The sequence below is a fragment of the Podarcis gaigeae genome, assembly GCF_964106915.1.
Source record: "Podarcis gaigeae genome assembly, chromosome: 17".
Classification (NCBI taxonomy): domain Eukaryota; kingdom Metazoa; phylum Chordata; class Lepidosauria; order Squamata; family Lacertidae; genus Podarcis; species Podarcis gaigeae.
This window is the reverse complement of record NC_139694.1, coordinates 23,648,232-23,671,723: the sequence shown is the minus strand read 5'-3', so window position 1 is coordinate 23,671,723 and position 23,492 is coordinate 23,648,232. Positions and strand designations below refer to the sequence as shown.

General features: G+C 40.2%; 1 protein-coding gene across 4 annotated transcripts in view; it reads left to right on the top strand.

Annotated features, from left to right (window-relative positions):
• IFT74 (intraflagellar transport 74) overlaps positions 1-23,492 on the top strand; it is a 42,309-nt gene extending 18,817 nt beyond the window's left edge. For all 4 annotated transcript variants that reach the window (XM_083719105.1, XM_083719106.1, XM_083719108.1 and 1 more), the window contains exons 9-20: positions 2,753-2,891; positions 3,704-3,766; positions 4,297-4,440; positions 4,798-4,838; positions 5,900-5,979; positions 8,608-8,661; positions 10,519-10,616; positions 12,566-12,692; positions 17,878-18,041; positions 19,940-20,065; positions 22,052-22,112; positions 23,038-23,492. In XM_083719105.1, the coding sequence (XP_083575231.1) occupies positions 2,753-2,891; positions 3,704-3,766; positions 4,297-4,440; positions 4,798-4,838; positions 5,900-5,979; positions 8,608-8,661; positions 10,519-10,616; positions 12,566-12,692; positions 17,878-18,041; positions 19,940-20,065; positions 22,052-22,112; positions 23,038-23,153 (1,213 nt within the window). In that variant the 3' untranslated portion in view covers positions 23,154-23,492. The remainder of the gene's footprint in view (positions 1-2,752; positions 2,892-3,703; positions 3,767-4,296; positions 4,441-4,797; positions 4,839-5,899; positions 5,980-8,607; positions 8,662-10,518; positions 10,617-12,565; positions 12,693-17,877; positions 18,042-19,939; positions 20,066-22,051; positions 22,113-23,037) is intronic.

The window sequence follows — 23,492 nt, the reverse complement described above, 5'->3', positions numbered from 1 at the left end:
GCTGATCGGGGTGGAGGTTAGGTATAAGTTACATTCAAAGAATTAAAAATCACCTTTAACTTTTATATGTCACATGTATCATTAAGTCAAAACCAATGAGAGGAGAAGGCACTAAACATTTTGGATCAGTTCTGATTCAGCTGTGACTATAGTTGCTCTGATTCCAGTTTAGGCTAATAAAGATTCAGTAACCTATTTGACACCCATGTGCCGGTTCATCTCCGGTTCACATGAGAAAGTATAAATATTCATATTAGGATAGTGATTTGCCTGTGTGATAGAGTGAGTGTGATCATTGTGATATTGTGCCCTAATCTTCCTATATGATAGTTTTATCTTTCGGCAATGGATTTGGCTAGATTAAATGAATAAATACAGTTGTACCTCAGAAATCAAACGGAATCTGTTCCAGAAGTCTGTTCGACTTCCAAAACATTCGGAAACCAAGGCATGGCTTCCGATTGGCTGCAGGAAGCTCCGGAAGCCAATCAGAAGCCACGTTAGATGTTCAGCTTCCAAAGAACATTCGCAAACTGGAACACTCATTTCCAGGTTTGCAGCGTTCGGGTGCCAAAACGTTCGAGTATCAAGGCATTCATCAACCAAGGTACTACTGTAATATGATACTTAATAGAGCAATTCTTTAATGTCTGCTCAGAAGTAAGGCCCATTAACTTCCATGGGGCCCAATCTCAGGTAATCCAGTATCCTAAATGTGTTAGAGAGAGAGTGCTAATAGCTGAGAAGGAACCCAGGGGAAATACGGCTGATAACGTAATATGGAAAGATGTAGTGTGATGGAAAAAATATGAAGAGCAATTTTTACCAAACTGATCCTGTTGCTCACATCGCTGCTGCTGCTTGCCAGATTGTTTCTCTCTCTCTCTCTCTCTCTCTCTCTCTCTCTCTCTCTCTCTCTCTCATCTTTTAATGCTTTTAATGCCACCCAAACTTGGATACTCAGAGCTTGCAGTTCTGTACAGTGCCAAAGGCCTTACCAGCACAGGTATACAGACCGGGATTTTCCCCAGGAAGAATGTGCATGCTTCACTTAGCTTAAAGGTTAGGTAGGGAGAAGGTTTCAGTAACAGCTGTAGAGAGTAGCCAAGCTACTGCATGAGGGTCAGGGCACTCTCACCCTTCCCCTGCCAAGCTGTTTTCCCTCATAATCTTCAATAGTAGATTTCAGCCTTAAAGCTTCCTGCAACTTCCCAACACTTAGAGAAGGCACAGTACAAATGTTTTCCGCAAGCCCAACATGCATAACTTCCTTCAAGATAGTGTATCTGAAGAAGCATGCATGCATACGGAAGCTCATACCAATAACAAACTCAGTTGGTCTCTAAGGTGCTACTGGAAGGATTTTTTTTTTATTTTGTTCCTTCAAGATAGGAGTTCATGTGCTCAAGCTAGCCCTATTTACATAAGCACTGGCACATGACAGAGGGAGGGGTCAGACTCACACCCACAATCCCCACTCCTGCCCTCTTCAGTTCTCTCTCTTTCTGAGATCTAGTATCTTGCAAAATGCAGAGTGCAAATTAAATGGAGAAGGCTTATGCCCCTACAAAGTGTGCCTTTGAGCTCTGTTCAGAAGCTTAATGCAGAAAAGAGTTGGAAGCAGAGGCGGTGAGCATAAGCCTGGATCCCCTTTGACACATTCACTGGCTCATGTGCTTCTGGCTTGCACTCTTTATAAAGATTTGGGGATTGAGGTTATTACCCCTCTATTATTGTCCATGCCTAGTCACTCAACCATTGCTACTGTGTCCTTTCTTTTAGCAGATCAATATGATCAGATGACAGCAAAAATTGCAATGTTTTTAGCGGGGGCAATTAGAATAAGATCTACTATTTGATTATTGATGTAAACCCCCCCCCCCAAATGTGTTTTCTATAGTTAAGTTTTTACCTCTTTCTTCAGTACATTTTATTGCATTGCATTGCATTGCTGTGGCTAGTAAAGGGACCCCTGACCATTAGGTCCAGTTGTGGCTGATTCTGGGGTTGCGGCGCTCATCTTGCTTTATTGGCCGAGGGAGCCGGCTTCTGGGTCATGTGGCCAGCATGACTAAGCTGCTTCTGGTGAACCAGAGCAGCACACGGAAACGCCGTTTACCTTCCCGCTGGAGTGGTACCTATTTATCTACTTGCACTTTGACTGCTAGGTTGGCAGGAGCAGGGGCCGGCTGTGGCGAGGAGCTGATGCAAATAAAGATGCTTCTGATTCATTCACTGGTCATGTGAATTGGACTGTTGTTTGGGACCAGAGAGTGTACTAGTCTAAAATGCCATATATATAAAATCAGTCACCTGTTCTTTGTTGTGGTGATGGTTCTGTTCTGGTTTGAGCTCAAACAAAATCTTTTAATTGATGATTGAGCTTCTCATCTATTTGTGGGGCAGGGAGCAAAGTAAGCATTTGATTCAGATTTAGTTTAACTCTGACACTTTGGTTTCGGTCAGCCTACATGCTAAATAGGAAAGTACTTATGCTTTTCCTCCCTGGAATTTTTCAGCAGAGGGGAGTTGAAGTAATTTCCTTGTTTCTGGTACTCATCTGGGAGAGAAAATGGGCAGTGGCAGCAGTGGTTAGAAGAAAGGGAAATGGTGTTCTCTCCATGTTTCTTTAGCACTTGTCAGAACCAAAAGCTAGTAGAGCAAGCTGAGTACTTCTGTGTAAATCAAAGATTTGAATAACCTTTTTAAAAAAATGAAACAGATTTACAAAATATTTGCTTTTGTGATGCAGCAAAGAAAATCTCATTCAAGCTGTGGAAGATGACATCCAGCAGGAAAAGCAGGCGGCGGAAAACATAGTCAAAAATATGTCTGAAGAGGATCAAGCTAAATACATGGAGATGAAAGTGGCAAATGAAAAGCTCTTGCAGGTGACGCTTTCATGTCTGAACTACATCTTGATGAGCCCCAGCACAGTCGATAAAGCGTTGATAAATGAAAAAGAACTCCTATAGCAGAAATCCAACAGTGGAAAACCAGAAGCTGAAATCCTTTTATGTAGGATGGCATGATCTTGACTAAGCTGTCAACTCCCCATATTTTTTTGAGGGGTCCATTTTCTATGCACGTAGCCTCTGGTAGCTTTCATTAACCAAACACACCGGTCCTGCTTTCCAAACACAGTGCATTCCTAGGAAATTGTTCGTTAGGCAAGTTTTCATTTAATGAGCTCGTGATTTCCAATATTTCCTATATGAGCATTTCTGTTCCATGGTTTGTCCTTTCTCTCTCCCTCCCTCTTCCACTGCCTCCCGCAGTTTGACCAAACTGGCAGTGGAAGACAGGAGTGCCTGGCGTGCTCTGGTCCATGGGGTCACGAAGAGTTGGACACGACTCATAGACTAAAGAACTCTCCCTCCTTGGTTTCTGCCTGAAACTACTGCAGTCAATCAGCCAAACAAAAGAAAAACCGAATTCTCTGATCCTTCCTGCTCCCTCATTTGTCTGATCTTTTCTGCTCCTTGATGTGCCCTATCTCTGCCCCTCACTCCATGGTTTCTGCCCAAAACGCTGCCACAGCCAAGATAAACACAAGGAACTGGACAAACTCCAGCTGTTTGGATATCTGAACGAGTCTCATATAGCAAAGGTTGGGTATAACTAATTGTGTTCAGGTAACAGATTTCTGGTAATGAATATTCCAGTAACAGGACCTGCATACTAATTTATTTTACTCTTGTAGGAATTGTGTGCTTTACAGCAAGAACTGGATGCTGTGAATATAAAAGAACAGTCTCTAGATGCTGTATGTATGACATTAAATTCTTCTGTTCAATTACAAAATAGTTGAAATTTGAGGGTGTTTAAAATTTTGTTAATGAGAAAACAAAAGCTGGCATAAGTTGTTGGTTTTTTGTTTTTGTTGTACCGTTAAGAAAATATGGCCAAAATCCCATGATAGCCTATTAATTTTTCTGGACACTGAATATCAATTAATGCTTGTAATCGAAGCCATGGGCTTTGTTACTCAGTGATTGTAGGCTCTTGATTTTTAGTTCTCAACTCAGTTTTATCCAGGATGTATAGTTTTATTTTTATCAAGTTTTAAAGGGCATTTTATTAAATACTATTGTTTGTATTTATATGGGTTGGGTTTTTTCCAAACAGTATTCAGGGATATATATTTCTTTATAAACAAATCATAAATAAATTGTTACCTGACAGTTTCAACACATGAGCACTTTTGGTCGATGTACAAAAATTCTTAACAGATCACTTACATGACTTTATTCACAAAATATTTCATAACTTTAGTAATGAAGTTTCTCTCTTCAGGAAATAGCACACTCCCAGGTTAAACAGGAGGCTCTGCAACTGTATGAAAAGCTTCATGGCCTTGAGGAACATCGGAATCAAATGATTGCAGAGGACAAAAGTATGGGCTCTCCACAGGAGGAGAGAGAGAGATTGCTAAAACAGGTATGTAGAGTGCTAAAACAGACAGAAATGAAGAGATTTTGGAAACAAAGGGCAGTTGAAAAGTAAAAACTGGGAGGTCAAGTAAGCACCCCTGTCCAAACCACCAACTATTGATAATGACGCTACAAACAGAACTGACAGACGCCATTTATTATTAAGTGGTCTCCATTTTTAGCATAACCGAGTAATTTTTTAAAAAATCTTTATTGCATTTTTAAAAATTCCAGAGAAAATAATAAATTAAACATTACATCCGAATATACAGAAAGAAAAAGGAGATATTTTGCAGAGACCAACCATCTTTGGTTTTCCATTGTTATTTAATGATTATATTTTTCTTTTTTTCTTTTTTTAAAGGTGAAGGAAGACAACCAAGAAATAGCAAGCATGGAGAGACAGTGAGTGCTGTTCCATATTGTTCTTTTAGACCCTGGTTCTGAATATAAATGCAATTCTCTTGTCTATTTCTGCAAAGCTGCTCAACTCATATAACCAGCTTGTATAGTGCAGCTGCTTATAGGCTATATAAAGAAACAGACCTTGTGTTTTTTGAATGCCTCGCAAAACACTTCTAGTTACAACGTATTTTGAACTGAGATATGATCTATTTGGGATGACTTGGGATGAACTGTTACTAAAGTGCTAAAAGCAAGTAGTATGTAAAGCCAAAGACTGTATTTTCTCAACCAAGTCCCCCCCCCCCCCCAATATCTACATGTTCATCTCGTGGCAATTTACCTCATTCCAAGGGAATTTTGGCAGAAAGGAGCTTAGGCAAGGTGGAAGATTTCCAGGGTTCTTAAACATGCAGAAAACCTCTGCAGGCATAAAAGAGAGGTAGACCTCATATAGTCATCCCCTTCGTGTGTTTTCTGTCCCTTGTTCATAATGGCTAAAGATGGCTGTAATCAGGCATCCCCAAACTCGGCCCTCCAGATGTTTTGGGACAACAATTCCCATCATCCCTGACCACTGGTCCGGTTAGGTAGGGATGATGGGAGTTGTAGTCCCAAAACATCTGGAGGGCCGAGTTTGGGGATGCCTGGCTTTAATGAACAGTACAAATAAAACAATTGTGCATTCTTCTATTATAGCAAACAGTGAAATCTTATATATGTCTGCCCCATTGATTTCAGTGGGACTTACTCCCAGTAGGTGAATTAGTATAGGCTTGCAATCCAAGTCATCATTATAATGCTGATTAACCAGCAGGTGGACCCATTTGTTAAGTTAAACAAGGCGAGATCACTCCTTTGGGATAATCAAGTTTCTGTTTAAAGTTAAATACATAGTCAGTGCTGGAATGCTAAGAAACTAAGAGATGTTTGGGAAAGAAACTAAAAGAGGTTGGAGTTTTACATTTGTTAACTTCACTCACCTTGCTATTTCCCTTCCAGAAAATGCCTGCTAAATGCTATACTTTTTCAGTTTTCATCATTTAGTTTTTGCATGGTTTTAGGCTGACAGACATAAAAGAAAAAATCAACCAACTTAACGAAGGAATACGGCAGCTTGACATGGATTTAGAGGAGCAGCAAGGTAAAATAGACAGGACATATTAACCTGGTTTTAAAAAACATTATTAAGGAGGGTATTCAACTAAGTTTTACTCAGAACAGGCCAATTGAAACGAATGGACATGAATAAGTTAGGTCTATTATTTTCAATAGGCCTACTCTAAATAAACTTTATTTCATAAAAAATTATATACTGTTTGATAGTTTTAAAAAAGCCCTGAAATCAAAATGAATAAACAATAAAAATATTAGTCAAAGCAGTTAAAACATTCAAAAAATTTAAACCAGCAATAAACTAAAAGCACATCAACATTCTAGGTATCTGGGTAAGCTTGTCTGAACAAAAATATTTTTTAGCAGGTGTCGAAAATGGTACAATGAAGGTGTCTGTCTGATATCAATAGGCAGAGAGTTCCAAAATGTAGATGCCATCTTGTTTAGTTTTTCTTCCATGTAGTAGATCTGATTCAGAAGTGAATTTGTGAATTTCCCCATTCATTTATGATCTCTGGATTGAGGGTACTGAAGATCCGTGCGCACAAAAATCTGCTGTTGGCAGGAAGGTTTCTTCTTGTTCTGAAGGACCTCAGGGGGTGAGAATAGTGAGCGAAGAATAACATGATGAAGTTTCTCCTAGTCAGGGCAATGTGTACTCTGTACCAGAATAGGCCAGTTCCTTTACTAAGTCCAGTCCAAGTTCTGTGATACAAATCAGTTTTGCAAATGGAACAAGTACAATGGTACCTCGGGTTAAGTACTTAATTCGTTCCGGAGGTACTTAACCTGAAACTGTTCTTAACCTGAAACACCACTTTAGCTAATGGGGCCTCCTGCTGCTGCTGCGCCACTGGAGCCCAATTTCTGTTCTCATCCTGAAGCAAAGTTCTTAACCTGAAGCACTATTTCTGGGTTAGCGTAGTCTGTAACCTGAAGCATATGTAACCCGAGGTACCACTGTATGCACATACTTCCTTATTTTGCATAATATTCTTTCCAAGAATGGCTGCTTACCCAGACTGGGGTGGGGGGCAGTTGTGGCCTGTTGCCATCGGCTCCGCAACCACTGGAGCAGCAGCCACCAGGTTGCTGGCAGTTAGAAAATCCCCGGGCCAGCTCCCACCTCATCACTGTCATTTGACTTTGGCCAATCCAGCTGAGCCTGTGGGGCAGGGCATGTGGGAGCAGACTAGACTGTTGCAGTCTTCACTCTGGCCTGCTACCATCCCATATATAAGCAACGGTCCAGACTTCAGCAAAAACAGCAGTATCCTCTTGGCATAGACGGGATTAGTATTTTCACTACAGAATGCAAGGTTTATGGATGATGATGATGATGATGATGATACCCCACCCATCTGGCTGGGTTTCCCCATCTACTCTGGGCAGCTTCCAGCAAAATATTAAGACATAATACAGCACCATTTGCAGACTGTGTATATATGCTTCTCTGAGTACGTATATATTATTGAGCCCTAGTATCACATATAAGAACATGAGAAAAAATATTTGAGAGGTAGACGATTGTTAATTTAGCCTGAATATATCCAAAGGGTCTTATTCCTAGTTCCTGCTAATCACTAATCTGTTAAGGAACTTAAATAGTATTGTTCTTTCTTAATTGCAATCTTGGAACTCCCATCACTGCTTAATTTGGTCTCTCCATTTTCAAATAATAGTAACAATTTCTTCATTCTGCTTTTATCCTTTTTTCTTTGCATATTGCTTTTGCATTATTTTCTTGTATCATTTGGATGACTATAGACGGTAAGAAATAGATTGCTTTGGTGATAGCTTAGCAAAAACAGCACACACTGCTTTTACACGAGTCTGTTTTGTTTCTTGTGGCAAGAGTAATAAAACAAAGAAGTAGAAATATTCTCTAGATTTTTAAAAATGAGTCCAGGAATATATATTCATGGTCCTCTGAAAAGTGGGCTAGACGTTTTCAGGGCACTTCTGGTAAGTTTTCCTGTATCATGAAAGGGAGAGTCAGCCAGGAACAGGCTCACAGCTGCAAGGAAGTTCAAGGAAAATCATGGTCCCTTGGGGCCAGTTGCATATGTTTATAATTTGTATATGTTAGATATGAAGGAAAGCTGAAGGGATGTCGATACAATACTATTGGGGAGGAAAGAAGATGTTGGAATTCTTGACTCTAAATGTATCTATATTTAGCTTATCCTTTCAAATTTTTTGCTTATGAAACACAAGACATCCACTGAAATAATTTTTATATATTTTAAAGACTGAATTAACCCTATTAAAATGCAAACAAAGTATACAAAGTACCCCCTCTATCTCAAGCACTGAATATTTGCTTTAAATCAGATTTCCATACATGGATTTTGGTCAGCTCTTAAATGAACAAGATTCATTGAAAGAGGTCAAAGAACAAAAGGTGTAGGAATGGATCGCATGCGGTACTAGTTGAAAGATGCTTGCACAAAGGGTATTTCCCATACTGGCTACTCACTGCAGCCCCTTTGCCTCCCTAAAGCCTCTTGGGTTGTGATGTAAAAGGGAGAAATGGAAAATGAAACAGAGACAGTTTGTGCTGTGAGTTCCTCCGAGATCAGTAGGGTTTATCTCCAAGTAAATGAGAAGATCGCAGTCTTAATAACTGTTTAATTTTAAAATGGCATTTTTGTAGGTGAGAAGAATCTGAAATACAAGGAGTTGAAGAAAAGAGAAGAAAGCATGGACAGTAAGTAGATTCAAATGTATGTTGATTTGCATTGTCAAAATGAAGGCATCTCTTAATGCACATTTCATTTGCATTAATAGCTTTTGGTCACCTGGCATGATCACTGTTCTTAATTTAGCAACCTTAGCCAAAGCCGTTTCCCCACATAGCCACTGGCTTTGCAGCAGTGTATAGAGCAGGCATGGCCAGACTTCCCTCCAGCTGTTTTGGGACTACAACTCCCTTCATCCCTAGCTAACCGGACCAGTGGTCAGGGATGCTGGGAACTGTAGTCCAAAAACAGCTGGAGGGCCAAGTTTGGCATTCCTGATATAGAGCAATAATTGATTGCTATTTCAGGCCTTCAGACTCTCAGTCAAGACATTCCTCTTCATTTGTAGGCTGCATTCAATGTTTTTAAGAGCACAATTAATTGTGGGAAATTGAAAATAAAATAAAATAGGTCTGGGTGTGTCGGAAAATGCTGTATAGACACATGAAAAAGATTGTGAAGATCAAATAACAGCAGTTTTTAAGTTCCATATGGCCTTCTTCAGCTGCTTTTGTATAAGGATGCATCTGTAGTTTTTGCTTTTGTCAGGAGACTATCCTCAGGAGAGAACTAGATAAGGAAGGCGTTTTGCGCACCTTTACAGTGCTCAGTTGACTTAAAAGCTGCCTTCAGCATGCAGGAACTCTGATGTAGATTTGGAGCTGCCATGCATGCATGAGTCAAAGCAGGGGTCAGCAACCTAAGACCTATGGGCCACAAGCGGCCGACGGGGGGCGTTTAACCGACCCACAAGCTGCCCCCAAACCAAACCTCCCACTCGCTGCGCTAAACCGGCATGGGGACTCACTTCCACAATGCAGGAAATTGCGTCTGTGCAGACGCCGGAAATCGTGGGCGCGATCCAACCCACAGAGGGATCTCTGCTGGAGGGAGCGGCCAGGCGAGGCAAACTTTGCCAACTCCTGAGTCAGAGCTTCCCTCTTTGGACAAATGTCCACTGCACCCACACAGCCGCCTTCTCCACATTGGAAAGTTTTGCTCCTGCAAGGGTGACATACCGTATATGCACCGGAAGTAAACTATGCTTCATGTTAATGGCATAGTCTTAGAGTTCTGCAGGGCTCTAATGGAGCGCTTCAGCAGTGGCACAAGAGGGGGACGGGCAGAGCAGCAGCACTGACCTTGTGGCATTGGGACCACTGCAGTTCCCCCCGGGGCACAGCATTGTCCTCCTGGCATCAGCACTATTTCAGCTCACTGGAGCCAGGGCAGTGACACGGTTGGAGGAGGTCCAGGCTGGCAGCATTGATGTCCCACAAGGGTACTTCTTTGCAAGCGTAAAACATTTTCTGATGCATAGAAGAGAATCAGAGGGCAGCTTTTTATGTGGCTCTTCGTGTGAGTTTTGACTGTCCAGTCATTGGTTGATCACTACATCAATATTAAAAGGTGAATAAAAGGCTGCAAAAACCAGCTCACATTCTAGATATTCCTTACAGATAAAATTTCTTGGTAAAGTTCCATTTAAATTGATTTAAGATGTTTGTTTCGATGTATAGGTTACAAATTTATTGTAATGTATGATGGTGGTCTTTGTTTTTGTTTTGCTTCAGTTACTGTTTGTCTTTTGTAAGTTTTGGCGATTTTAAATTTGGAGGTTTAAGTATAATATGTTGGTATGGGAAACTGTCGTGTAACGGGCCAATGGCCGTAATAAAGATCAATCCAATCCAAGATGTTTGTTTATATATATTTTTAATTGCTTTTAAATTCAGAATCCTTATAGCTATAAGTCACATTTCAGGACTTTTCTGCTTTTCCTTTTATAAGCAGCAGCCTCCCTTATCTTGTTTTTCAATCTTTAGACTTTCTTGAATCTTTTGAAGAGGCAAAGAACCAGGAACTAGAACGGAAAACACAGATAGAGGCCAGTATTGTGGCAATTTTAGAGCATTCAAGCAGGGTGAGTGGCTTTGGCTCCAATCATAAGTTCCGTTGACTCTGCTGTGATTTTCATTTTACTTTTATTGATTTTTATGTAAACAAATCCAAATGAAAGCAAGCTAGAACCAAACAAAATAACAAATAACCAACTTATTTTAGGCATTTCACTGTGAACACTTACCTAAAACGTACATCATGTCAATCCAAGAGCATTAAATCACTTACTATTTACCATCTTTGCAATTATACCAAAGGAAAAGCATTATTTTCCTCACAGGTAATCCTATTTTCAAAGGAAAAGAGGATCAACAAGTAAAACTTTTTGGGTTGGTGTGTGGAGTCTGATGGTGTTTTTCATTTTATTTATGTAGAATTCACTAGGATTTTTCTGCTACGTAAATGTGGCTAGGATAACATTTTTAATCCTTTTTTCATAAGAATACACATTTATTCCTTTAGAATAAAGATAAAGAGATACCAATCACAATTATTAGTACTTTCCAAATAATCTAATTGTTTGGTGATAATTTAATTAGTTGCTTTTATTCTCCAGAAAGCATATCAAGTTGAAGCTTACAGGGGTTGCTTGACGTATAAAAAGTTTACATGTGAGAGGGGAGAGAGAGACTGTAGCATACTACCTTCCTGACCCCTCTTATTCTTGGGGCCAGTGCAAAGATAACACAGACTTCCTGTTAACTGCAGTTAACAAATGAATAGTTAGCTTTGGAAATGTATGCTCCCTAACCTCATTTCAATCTTTCCCTTCTGTCTTATTTCAAAATTTGAAACCCATTAGAAATCATTGTTTCGTATCCTAGTTAAGAGAATCCTGCTTAACCATAACTTTGGTTAACATTGATACCAGCATGCCACTTAACTTGGTATAGCATGGGGGGAGGGAATCTGCTTCAGGATGAAGAGGGGTTTGGTTCCCAAGGCTGGCTCCTGTTTTGTGTTTTGTTTTTAATTACAATTTAGGAAGAGCCATTATTGCATCTTTTTCTTCCTGCAAACTCCACCCTCCTTCACAAACAGAACCACGCTTGTTTCTTCTGCCGACACCTCAGTCTTTAATTGCACTAATAAACCTTTTATGGCCACAAAAAGAAGCAAAACATTTCATAGTTTACTTCCATCACATATGGCACTAAAACTAGGCAGATGTAGTTACTTATGCTCTTTGTAGCTTAAAGTACAGTACAAACGGCACCTAGAATCATTCCCTGTTTATATAACCTCATATGTTCTTATTTTGCCTAGTGTATCAAATCCCCCCACACACACCCAAATCAGACTATTTAAGTCAATAAAACTATTATTTCAATATTATTACACCTTTGGCTACATTAACTAAGCTTGGTTCTCATTTGGATATGTTCATTGTTCTGTTGCCTATTTTTTTCCAAGAAAATGTCATTGTAATGGCTTTTATGTGCAACTTTCATGGGTTCAGCTTTTGTCACTCAAGGCTGCTTCATGGAGGAACAAGCATTTTCACTTTTTAAATACAGCATGCTACAGTAAAAACAACTTAATTTACACTGTTGACTCCTGCTTATAAAACCAGGATCTGACTGTCACATTCACAATTTGGAGTTGAGTTGCCCTTAGGATATATTGGCTTTGGAAAGCAAGGTATTCCATAGCATGTGAAGGGAAAACATTTACTGGGAGCAAGGACTATCCTCACTTGAACTTCCCCAAATTGCACCAGCCTCTCACCTTTTGTTCACCCTTGGCCCGGTTTCCCCAATCATAGGTGAGACAATACAATGGTCTGTAAAACTACAACATTCTCCTTTTTATAAATGAACTCCAAACAGCTAAAATGTTTTTCCTAAGGGGATTTGCTATAGCTGACTTCAGTAGTATGAAAAAACACCAACCATTCTCATTGTTAAGCCACCAGTTGTAGCAGTGCATTTGGGGTGTCTCATCTTCCACTACTCTTCTTTAATCACGCAGAATGTAAATCGCATGAAGCAGATATCTTCTGTAACAAACCAAGAGCTGAAAATCATGCAGGAAGATCTCACTTTCAAGTCAAGTGAAATGCAGAAATCACAGAGCACTGCGAAAAACCTGGGAACAGGTATGCCAAGCGAAGTGTACGTTGTATTGATTTACAAATTTCTCTCCCACCTTCTAGTGCAAAAAAATGGCCTTAATGCAGCTTACAATAATAAAAACCAATAAAGTAAAATTCACTGCACAAACCAAAACATCATATCAGCAGATAAAGAGATAATATAAAACCAGCAGATAAAAGTCATTGAATATCTTGAATACCAATAAAAGTCCAAATGAACAGGATAGGTGTTGTCTTGCACCTAAAGGATAATGGAGTTGGTCCCAGGCAAGCTCTGGGGAGAGGATTTTTTGCATGTCCCTACAGAAAATACCCTTTATCAAAGAGCTAGCTGCCTGACTTCAGAAAGCAGTACTGCCCAGAGAATGGCTGGTAGAGATTATATTAATTGACAGTAAGGTTAGGATTTTTGAAAACTGGTTTTCATCTAGTCTGACCTTTGGTCCAGCTACTTCAGTATGATGCTGACCAGCAGGGGCTCTCCAGAGTTTAAGACACAAATCTTTCCCAGCCTAGGGATGCTTGGGATTGAACTTTGGGACATTTAGCATGCAGGATGTGTGTTCTATCACAGCTACAATTCTTCCAATTCTACTTTGGAGAAGACACTTTTATAGAAAACATGGCCCTAGGCTAAAACCAGCAATGGTACTTCATTTCCAAATTCACTTTAAAGCCAGTAAAAATATTGTAATACTTTGAGTGATGATTGGCAAATTTAGTCATTTTTGTCTTTTTTTAAAAAAGAATTTTATGAGATACATGATCTGTGTCATATGCATGTGCTCATATTAGTGTACGATTTATATTAAAATACCCAGATATAAACACATACAGCTACTACAGGAGACAAACTTCATTTGACGCACCCAAGAGTCCAGATACTATCCAAACTGATTTGTTCATGCTGATAGAACTATCTACCCAGCACTATGTTGAATATATCCCTTTAAATTTATTCCAGTCCCCTCCTTATAGGCATAGAAAACAAGATTTGGTGCCTCCGTGCATAGAAATTATTTCCCAAAGCTCTAAATCACAAATGGACAGTTTTGACGACACCCAAAAAAGTTGAAGGGTAATTCTTGCTAAACTATTGTTTATATGTTTCTCTGCCCATGAGGCCTGGCAATTTGCTTTATTCTTCTTTAACATGAAGGAAGTTGGGATCCTGAATTCTGATTTGATTCTGTGCTCCGTTCAAAAGAGCCTTGTGGACCCATGCAGTGCTGTAGAAATGCACTTCGGGGCCACAACCTCACTCTTTGTATAAAGATCATTGCACAGAGCCTTCTCCTTCCCTCCCCAAAGGAAACTCCTGTGAGTAAACACATTTGCTGATGGCAGCATTTCCCAGTAACATTTCCCTGGGTCAAAGCACAAAGCAGTTTTGTCTCAGAATTTGCTACTGTGTACACATTTGCTTGCTGAAGTCTGACTTAGTGGCATATCAGAAGGAACTGGACTGCATCCTCTTCCTGTCTCTTCCCAGAGAGAAGGGTTGTTATTTTTTTTCTTTCCTTTTCCCCTTTCCTTTTTTTTTCCACTGTAGGATGGCAATTGGATTGAAGAAAATCCTTTACTTTCTCCAGATTATTTTACAGGGGAAGCCAACCTACAGCTAGTAAGGTCATTGTTCCATCTAGCTCAGTACTGTCTGCAGTATCTCATCAGGGGTTCAGGAAGGAATTTTTTTGAGCCCTACCTGGAATGCTAGGGACTGAACCCAACACCTGCATTCAGTGTATGTGCTTTGCCACTGAGCCACAACCCATCCCTTCTACAGCGCCTCCTTCTGTAGAAAGCAGGTCATGTTTTAAATGCATGCCAGTGCCATTTGAAGTATATAAGTATGCACAAAGACATATGAAACTGTCATATACTCTCAGTCTGCCCACCCAATACTGTCCAAGGTCTCAGGCAGAAGGTATGTTAGACCCTCCTGCCTAAGACCCTTAGAAGTGGAAGCACCAGAGTTGAACCAGAGACCTTGTTTGTGTAAAGCATAGGCTCTGCCACTGAACTATGGGCCATCCCTGTTGTAGCCCCATCTGAGTCCCTTTGCCGAGCAAGCAGAGGCTACGAGTCTCTGAGGAACACTTACCTGAGATCAGAATCCACATACAAAGACAGTCAAGATGATAGGAAATCCAGATGATCACAGAGCCAAGGGACAAGATCACTGGCAGCAGTAAGGTAGAGGGCCAGGAACCACAGGCGTTATTTCCAGCATCTGACAACAACAACAACAACAACAATTTCTTTATACATACATACATACCCCACCCATCTGGCTGGGTTTCCCCAGCTATTCTGGGCGGCTTCCAACAAAAGTTTAAAAATACATTAAAACTTCATTCATTAAAAACTTCCCTAAACAGGGCTGCCTTCAGATGTCTTCTAAACGTCAGATAGTTGTCTATTTCTTTGACATCTGATGGGAGGGCATTCCACAGGGCGGGCGCCACTGCCAAGAAGTCTGTCAGCCTGGTTCCCTGTAACCTCACTTCTTGCAATGAGGGAACTGCCAGAAGGCCCTCAGAGCTGGACCTCAGCGTCCAGGCAGAACGATGAAGGTGGATATGCTCCTTAAGGTGTACTGCTGCTGAGAGCTCTGTTTAAGAAGCCTGGAGCGAGCTGGTTCTCATCCGTGCCTTCAGCTCTGTGACCTTGAAGGCTGAACAGGTGTGTGTGGAGTCTTTTCACCTTCTCCCCCTTCAGGCTGCTGTTCAACAGGCAAAGCTGACTCCTGGCCCGTGACAATCCCCATAAAGATATTATTCGGTACATATATACTGCCTCTCCCTCAGTCATTTGGGACTTCTCAGTTTAGGAAAAGGAAAAGTAAGAGGGGATATGATAGAGGTGTATAAGATTATTGATTATCGGTAGTGACCGTCCAGTGATGAGGTTGTACATGTGTTCTCTGTCCGGATTCCTGTGTGTCAGTGCACAGCTGCAAATAACAGCACTGGGTATACAGCCATTTGCCCTTAACAGTTCCTGGATCAATATGATTTCTTGGGCTTCTTCGCTCATAAGAAAAATTCACACGTTTCCCACCCTAAAACTGCACTTTGTTTCTTGCATATTGCATCTGCCTTCATCACACTCCAATAAATCTGTTCAAAGCAGTTAGGGAATCAGATACTAGCAAATCTATTTGGGGGTAAACTGTATTCACTAGAGCACTCCTTTGAAGAGGTAACATGTATCAAGCAACTCAAATACCTTGTAGGGAAAACAATAGAATTAAAAAAAACAGCCAGTTAAAATAATAAACAACCCTATTCCAATCATGTACCCCTACTTTCTAAAATCTTATTACAGTGGTACCTCGGGTTAAGAACAACATTCATTCGGACATCCGTTCTTAACCTGAAACTGTTCTTAACCTAAGGTACCACTTTAGCTAATGGGGCCTCCCGCTGCTGCTGCACCTCCGCCATGCAATTTCTGTTCTCATCCTGAAGCAAAGTTCTTAACCCGAGGTACTATTTCTGGGTTAGTGGAGTCTGTAACCTGAAGCGTATGTAACCCGAGGTACCACCGTACCCACTTCTGGGCCTATTTTTAAAACAACATTTTTAAAAAATAATACAGCCTGTAATGCATTTTCATCATTCCCTGCCACTCTCAGATTTTAGTTTATCACGAATATATCTGAGCTATACATAAGAAGTCAACTTCCTGAAGAGCAAGAGATGGCACCCAAGGGAGAAACTAAGTGCAGTTGTAATAGCAACTTAGCACGATAGCCACTATTGCCGGCAACAAGCAGTTCAAATAAAAGGGGACCGTGATTTTTGTTTGTTCAGCTTTTCCTAAGTGCTTAGGGCTGGTAACAAAAATCACAATGCCTAATATAAGGCACCAAATGCAACCTAAAGAAATTCCGTGGGCCATTTTTTTATTATTTTTTATTTGCTTAAATCTGGATTAAGCTCTTATACAAAAAATTACTTAAGGAGAAGAATTGCTTGTCACTACAGTGGTACCTTGGGTTACATACACTTTAGGTTCCACACTCCGCTAACCCAGAAATAGTGCTTCAGGTTAAGAACTTTGCTTCAGGATGAGAACAGAAATCGGGCTTCGGTGGCGCGGCAGCAGCAGGAGGCTCCATTAGCTAAAGTGGTGCTTCAGGTTAAGAACAGTTTCAGGTTAAGAACAGACCTCCGGAACGAATTAAGTATTTAACCCAAGATACCACTGTACTTCTCTATTCAGTTTTTCAACCCAACACATGGTGGTGAGGTTAGAATCATGCTGCCATGCACCTCTTGTTTTCCAGCATGCTCACCTGATATCTGCACATTAGGCAGCATAGGTGCATAGAGGCCTATGCATAAAACCTATGACATGTACACAATTTTTCAGGCCTAGACACACCAGACTATGCCTCTAGGCCCCTTTGCAAACGCAGCCTTCAGCGTGGAGGAAATAAGAGGCCACATATAAGGACCCAGTTAAATGTTCTGGAAGCATTTGATCAGTCAAGAGTTTTCAGTGCTGGGCAAGTGTGATCTATAACATGAGTGGGAAAACCACTGGGAGCTAACATCTAAGAGCTGGACGTAAGGGTAATAAATATGGCATCCAAATTGCAGATATTAAATAGACTCAAAACCAGAGAGGGTCAGCATGACCTCAGTCTGTTACTAGACAATAAAACAAAAATATGCATGTTGAGATTGACCATGTTTATTTTAACACATGCTTCATCTTAAGATACTATTGATATGCTTGCTCCCCACCCCAAATTATCAACAGAACCATTGAGGGTCCTGTATATTATACCTGTCAAAATGATCCTTAGGAGCAGGTCACCTAGAGACTTTACAACACTTTTCATAGTTTAAAACTAAAAAGGGCAGCAGGATCTTTTTGCATAGTTTTATGGACAAATGTAAGCTAAGAACAACAATGCTAATTCCTCTTTGCCAGTTTTTGTTGCAAATATGTCAACACTAGTCTTAGCGATACCACTACTTCATCACATAATGGATATTTGTATGTAAAACTTAAGGACGTACTTAAGAGCTTTCCTGGACTAAGTCCAAGGTGAACAAGGCAGGCAGGAGTCAGTTGTCTCCTTGAATAAGTAAATGTACGATTCACTTCTCTCTGTGCTAGAAAATAATCTCCATTGTATGTCAGTAATGCTTCTTGGTTCTTTCTGTTTCAGACAGCCAACGTCTGCGGATGGACCTCCAGAAAATGGGCCTGCTGGAAGGCAAGATGGTTGATGAACTGACTTCTCTCAAAGAAAAAATAGAGCAAATGACCAAAGACCTGGAACTTTATAACAATCTGCCAGCTCTGAAAACAGCAGGAGAGGAAAAGAAAAAGGTAGTTAACAGTCAAAACACATTAATAATATTTGCTTGAGACCAAGTTATTGAAATATTCCAGCTGCATCTTGTTAAATGTTCTGTCGTGGTGTCCTTTACATACTCGTACACTGAGGCATGGTGGAGTTGTTTCCTAAAGCTGTTAACAGCTTGTGGCTACTCACATGATCCATCCCCCAGTCAGGTAGTTATGGTAGCTGCATATCTGCCACATCTGCATGGAAGAGTGTCGTGTGGACCAGTAGCTCCTGTGTGGCTTCTCATTTCTCATCAAAACTGAGTAAAAAAATGCTTTTCTTTTCTTTGCTTTTTGCTTTTTTAAGTGAAAATAAATGGCACCACTGTTTTAGCTCTAAAACTGAACATAAATTAAAATACATAATAGAATCTACGAGTTGGAAGGAACCCTTAGGGTTATCCAGTCCAATCCCCTGGAATGCAGGAATCTCAGCTAAAGCATCCATAACAGATGGCACCCACCCTCTGCTTAAAAACCTCCAAGGAAGGAGAGTCCACAGCCTCCCGAGGGAGACCATTCCACTGCCAAGCAGCTCTTGCTATCAGAAAGTTCTTCCTGGTGTTTAGTCGGAATCTCCTTCCTTGTAACTTGAGGCCACGGGTTCGAGTCCTGCCCTCCAGAGCAGGAGATAACAAGCTTGCTCCCTCTTCCATGGGACAGACCTTGAGATAAGCAACACGTAATATTTCCTGTGCAACTACAAAGATTCAGAGGCGCTTGAGTTGAGTTAATTTGGCATCCTTCTGCCTCGGGAGACAGTGGACGAGAGCACCTTCAGGGGTCAGGTCAAACCGTTTGGAGCGTTGTACTGCTGTTATAGTAGAGACCAATATGGGAGAAACGTGGTTTGGGGCAGATGAGGGCATCCAGTTTTGCTGCTACAGGTGCGCCAGGGCATTTATTCTCTCTGCATTCCTCCCAGCAGCCATTCCTCCTGATCTTTCTGTGGCTACACAACCTGCCAGTCTGCAGGCACTGCGATCATCTGCAAGCGATTCCCATATGGCGGGGAATCGTTTGTCAGCCTTAATGTCACATTTGCAGGCATCTTTGTCTCTGAGTATCAGTTGCTGCGGAAAACGAGCAGAAGAGTACTATGGTGCGAATGTCTTGCTTGTGAGCTTCCTGTTGGCTTGAGGTTGGCTACTGTGAGAAGAATGCTGGACTAGATAGGCCTTTGAGCTGATACAGCAGGGTTCTACATATGTTCTTGGGCTTAGCATTTATTTTAGTAGTTCATTATCTGCAGAATGTGCTTTATTATCTGCATTCCTTTTGTCTTGAACAAAAGCTTTCAAGGGAAAGGTATAAGAAAGTAGCCAGAGTACAATATTATGCACAGAAAGAGGAAGTGTTTCACAGTTCAAAAAAAGAAAGCGTATTAAAGAGGGATGGAGAAACTGTGGCTCTCTGGTCGATGTTAGGTACCAACTTCCATTAGCCTCAGCCAGCTTGGCAAATAGTCAGGAATGGTAAGAGTTGTAAACTAAGAACTTTGGGTGGCCAAATGGTTTGTTATCAGTGATGTACGAGCCGTGGGTTTTCATTCGTAAAGAAACAGAAAGCCCTTGTGTTCTCAGACATATCTTCTATTTTTCCATTTCAGAAAGATTAGCCAACTTGCAAACCAGTCACTACAGTCAACATAACACAGTCAAACAAATCAGTCCATGCATCTTTCACACGTGAACCGACCACGCACTTTTTCCATGCCGTCTGTCATATACACAATTATATGCTTTCATGGGAATGAGTGCCAGATGCTTAGATTCAAGCATAAATGCTTCCCCCCTCTCTGAATTTTAGAAATAAGCTAGAGCACTTTTAAGATGAGTGCTTTTTAATGTTCCATTTTTTATTATTTCCTTACTCTTAAGAAACTTCAAGAAGAGAAAGAAACACTAACGAAGCGCAGGAATGCTTTCAAGAAAACTATGGAGCATCTGAATAGAGAATATGAAAGCTTGAAGTTGCAGCTGCAGGAGAACGAGACACATTCACAGGTACAGTTGAAAATGCCTCTTGCCTTTTGGTGTTGCCTTTTCTCCACCTTTTTGGAGTTTTGAAACTTTTGTATGATATGTCTATGCATACATAAATTGCTTTTTTTACAGCCTCTTTAAATAACTTCAAAATCTTTAAAATGTGGAAAGACGTAATATCTCTTTCCAAGAATTGCTGCTTGCGGCAGGACTAAATTTGAAAAAAGAAACACAGAACTCTTCCAGTTATGAACTAAAGAGCAATAATATTAATATTACAGTAGATACATAAAATGATATTAGAGTAATTGAGATTATTTTGGAGAAACTAGTCCATACTGGAGAAAAATTGTGAATGTGAATATGTACCAACCATGCCAAATCTCAGGCAAATCTAATATTTCTATAATTCTCTGACATTTGTGCTCTTTCACTTCTGCCATTCTATTAATGTCCCTGAGATTTTATTGTTGTGGAAAATGACAGGTTTGCTGGGGGAAATTGAGGGCAGGGGTAACATGGGTGAAAGAGATAACTCTCCCTCTTCCATATCAGTTTTGAATTTGGCAGAATTAAGAATATTCAGCTCCCAAATAGTTGTGTTTTCTTTTAGCACATTCATGGTTGAACAGTTGAGAGTCAGTGATGCAATATATATATATAATAAGTGGGACCTGCAACAACTTTTTTTGCACTGTGAAATGTTCCCTGTTTAGGATTCCATCCACTTCATCCCATTCTTCCCTAACACCAACACCTCCAACCAGCTTTTCCTCCCAGAGTTACTTTTGCAAACCTTGGGTTTCCTCTGATCCTGCTGATAACTCCCTTTTCTACATGAGTGTTAACTACTTTGGCTACATAAACAACCACACTCAGAGACTGACGACAGGAAAGTAGAGGGAACGGTGGAAACCAAATGGGATTTCACGATACAATTTGTTAATTTGAAAGGCTCAGCTGTATTTATGCTGAGTGTGGCACACAGGTCACCCTGTAAAATGTATTGAAGCTTTTTTTGTCACCTGTTGTATCCCAAAATCTACTAGCCATCAGAGGCTCAATAAAGTGCATTGAGCTCTTTTTCTGAGCAGAAATTGTGATGGGCAATTGCTGGTTTGGAAGGTGTACCAAATAGCACTACACTCACATACAAAAGTTAACTTCCACACAGCTATTCTGAAATATTCATTGCAAATAGCTTGCATGTCTTGATGGCACAAACTTTGAACAGTAGCACCAGCCAAACAAATCAATGCTCTACAAATTGCATTGTTAGGAAGCAGCCATCAATATAATAGCCATATTGCCTTCCTGTTGATGCTTAAAGTGTTGTCGGAGTCCCAACATTTAGCCTGCAGTCTTACAATCTTCTCAACGCAGTCCTGTTCTTATCATAGCTTTTGGCATCAGACAGGAAATTTAGCTATGGAAATGAGGAAGTTTCTTCTGTGCAGTTCAGGGCCCAATATAGTTTCAAGATACGTTGCATGATAAGCTTTACATAGTCTGAAAACAGTTGTTAACCAAAAAGAAACACAGATAATGAGAGTTCAGTGTCATGCATAAATCATAGTCTCCACACTCTAATAAAAGACAATATTCTCATGGCTTGCATGGATTGCAAACCATCTTTTCGATGCAGTGTAATTACAAACTGCATGTGGTTTGCTGGAATCCTTATCAGTTCTTGTAATTTCTCTACAGCTCTGATTAAGCATATGAAAATCGGTGAGACGTGAGACTTAACTGATTTAGTAAGGCTACTGACATAGACATACTTACTAGAGAGTAAGCCCCAGTGAACCTAGTGGGACTTCTAAATAGCTATGTATAGGTTTGTGCATGTTATCTGAATTGTGCTTGATCTTATTTACTTGGTAGAATGCTTTGGGTGGAAGGGCAGAATATACATTTAATAATCAATAAATTAAGTAAATTAAGGAGGGTTGGTTGCTACGCGTGGCTATTTTTTGCTATCATTTTTTTTCCATTTTGTAATTGCAGCTTACGAATTTGGAAAGGAAATGGCAACACCATGAACAAAATAATTTTGTCATGAAAGAATGTATCCTTTTTAAAAAAGAGAGAGAGAAGATGCTGAAAATAATCATGGTAAATAAGAACATAAGCAGGTGCTTAAGTCTCTTAAATCAGTTGGGCTTGCTTAACATTTTCTGAATCATGCCCATTCTCAGCATTCTATTCTGAAAGCCTGAGGTACAACGACTTATTCCACATGTTACAGATGACCATCATATGTCTTGACGTTTACATATATAGATAATTATATACAAAGAAAAGGACTGTTTTATTTGTTCAACAGGAGACAATGGCTATAAAGAGACCTTTGCCAGGAAATTATGGATGATATCCAACCTTAGTCATAATCTGAGTAGACCCATTAAGTTGTTTAAGTCGACTGATTTAAATGGGTTTACTCTGTGTATGACTAATGTTAGCTCTCACCCAGTATCTCTTCCGTTATAGTTTATCTGAGGCATTTGACAACCTTAAAGCAGTTTGGTTTGCTGAGATATCATGGCAGGGTGGTGGTGGAATTGCCTTCCTTTTGTATGCTCAGAGCCCACACAGATGACCAAACTGCTTTTCTCATTCACGATCATCTGTATCATCCTGCAAAATCTCAATGTGAATGGTGCAAATGCATAGTAAAACAGCTGTTTTTCCAGGTAGGAACTGTTGTACATGGAGATTTTAATATCTATAACTTAGGACACAATCCATCTAACAAACTGAAATCATGCACAAGGGCTTCCACTTGCACAATGGGGTTTTCCCCCTTTCTGCCCCCCCATTTATTTTTATTAATATTTTGCTTTGGGGGTTGCAAGGACCCCCAGAATAGCAGGGGGGGTCATTCTGTCTGGCAAACAGATATGCTTGTGCAGACCAAATGTTTATTTTAGTGTGACATTGAATTCTACCCTCTGATGCTCGTTGGAGAATTTTCCTTATCTTTTTATCATCAGTTATAGCAACGAAAAGTCAGGAAAGTGATTACCGGCCTATAATGAAGAATGTGACAAAGCAGATTGCAGAATATAACAAAACTCTCATCGAAGCTTTACAGAGCAGCAGGACCTGATCTTAGGCATGTCCTTCACATGTCCGTGGACCAATGAGAAGAATTATTTATAGTTCTACACACTCCCCCAGTACACAACAGCAATATCTATGTGCATTTTTCATTCTGGCTAGTTAACAACAACCAGGAATTTGTTTCTTTAAAATTAACTTCACTGGATTTAGTCCTCTATTCTCTGCCAATGGTTTATTGGAAACAATGTAATTTCCATCATTTTGGCCCTACTAAGTTAAGAAAATAATTCTATCCATCTTATTTTAAGAATTTTTAATAAGGGGAGAGGGGTGAATTGTAGGTATAAAATCAGATGTGTAGCAATAAATAATTTAAAAAACTCAA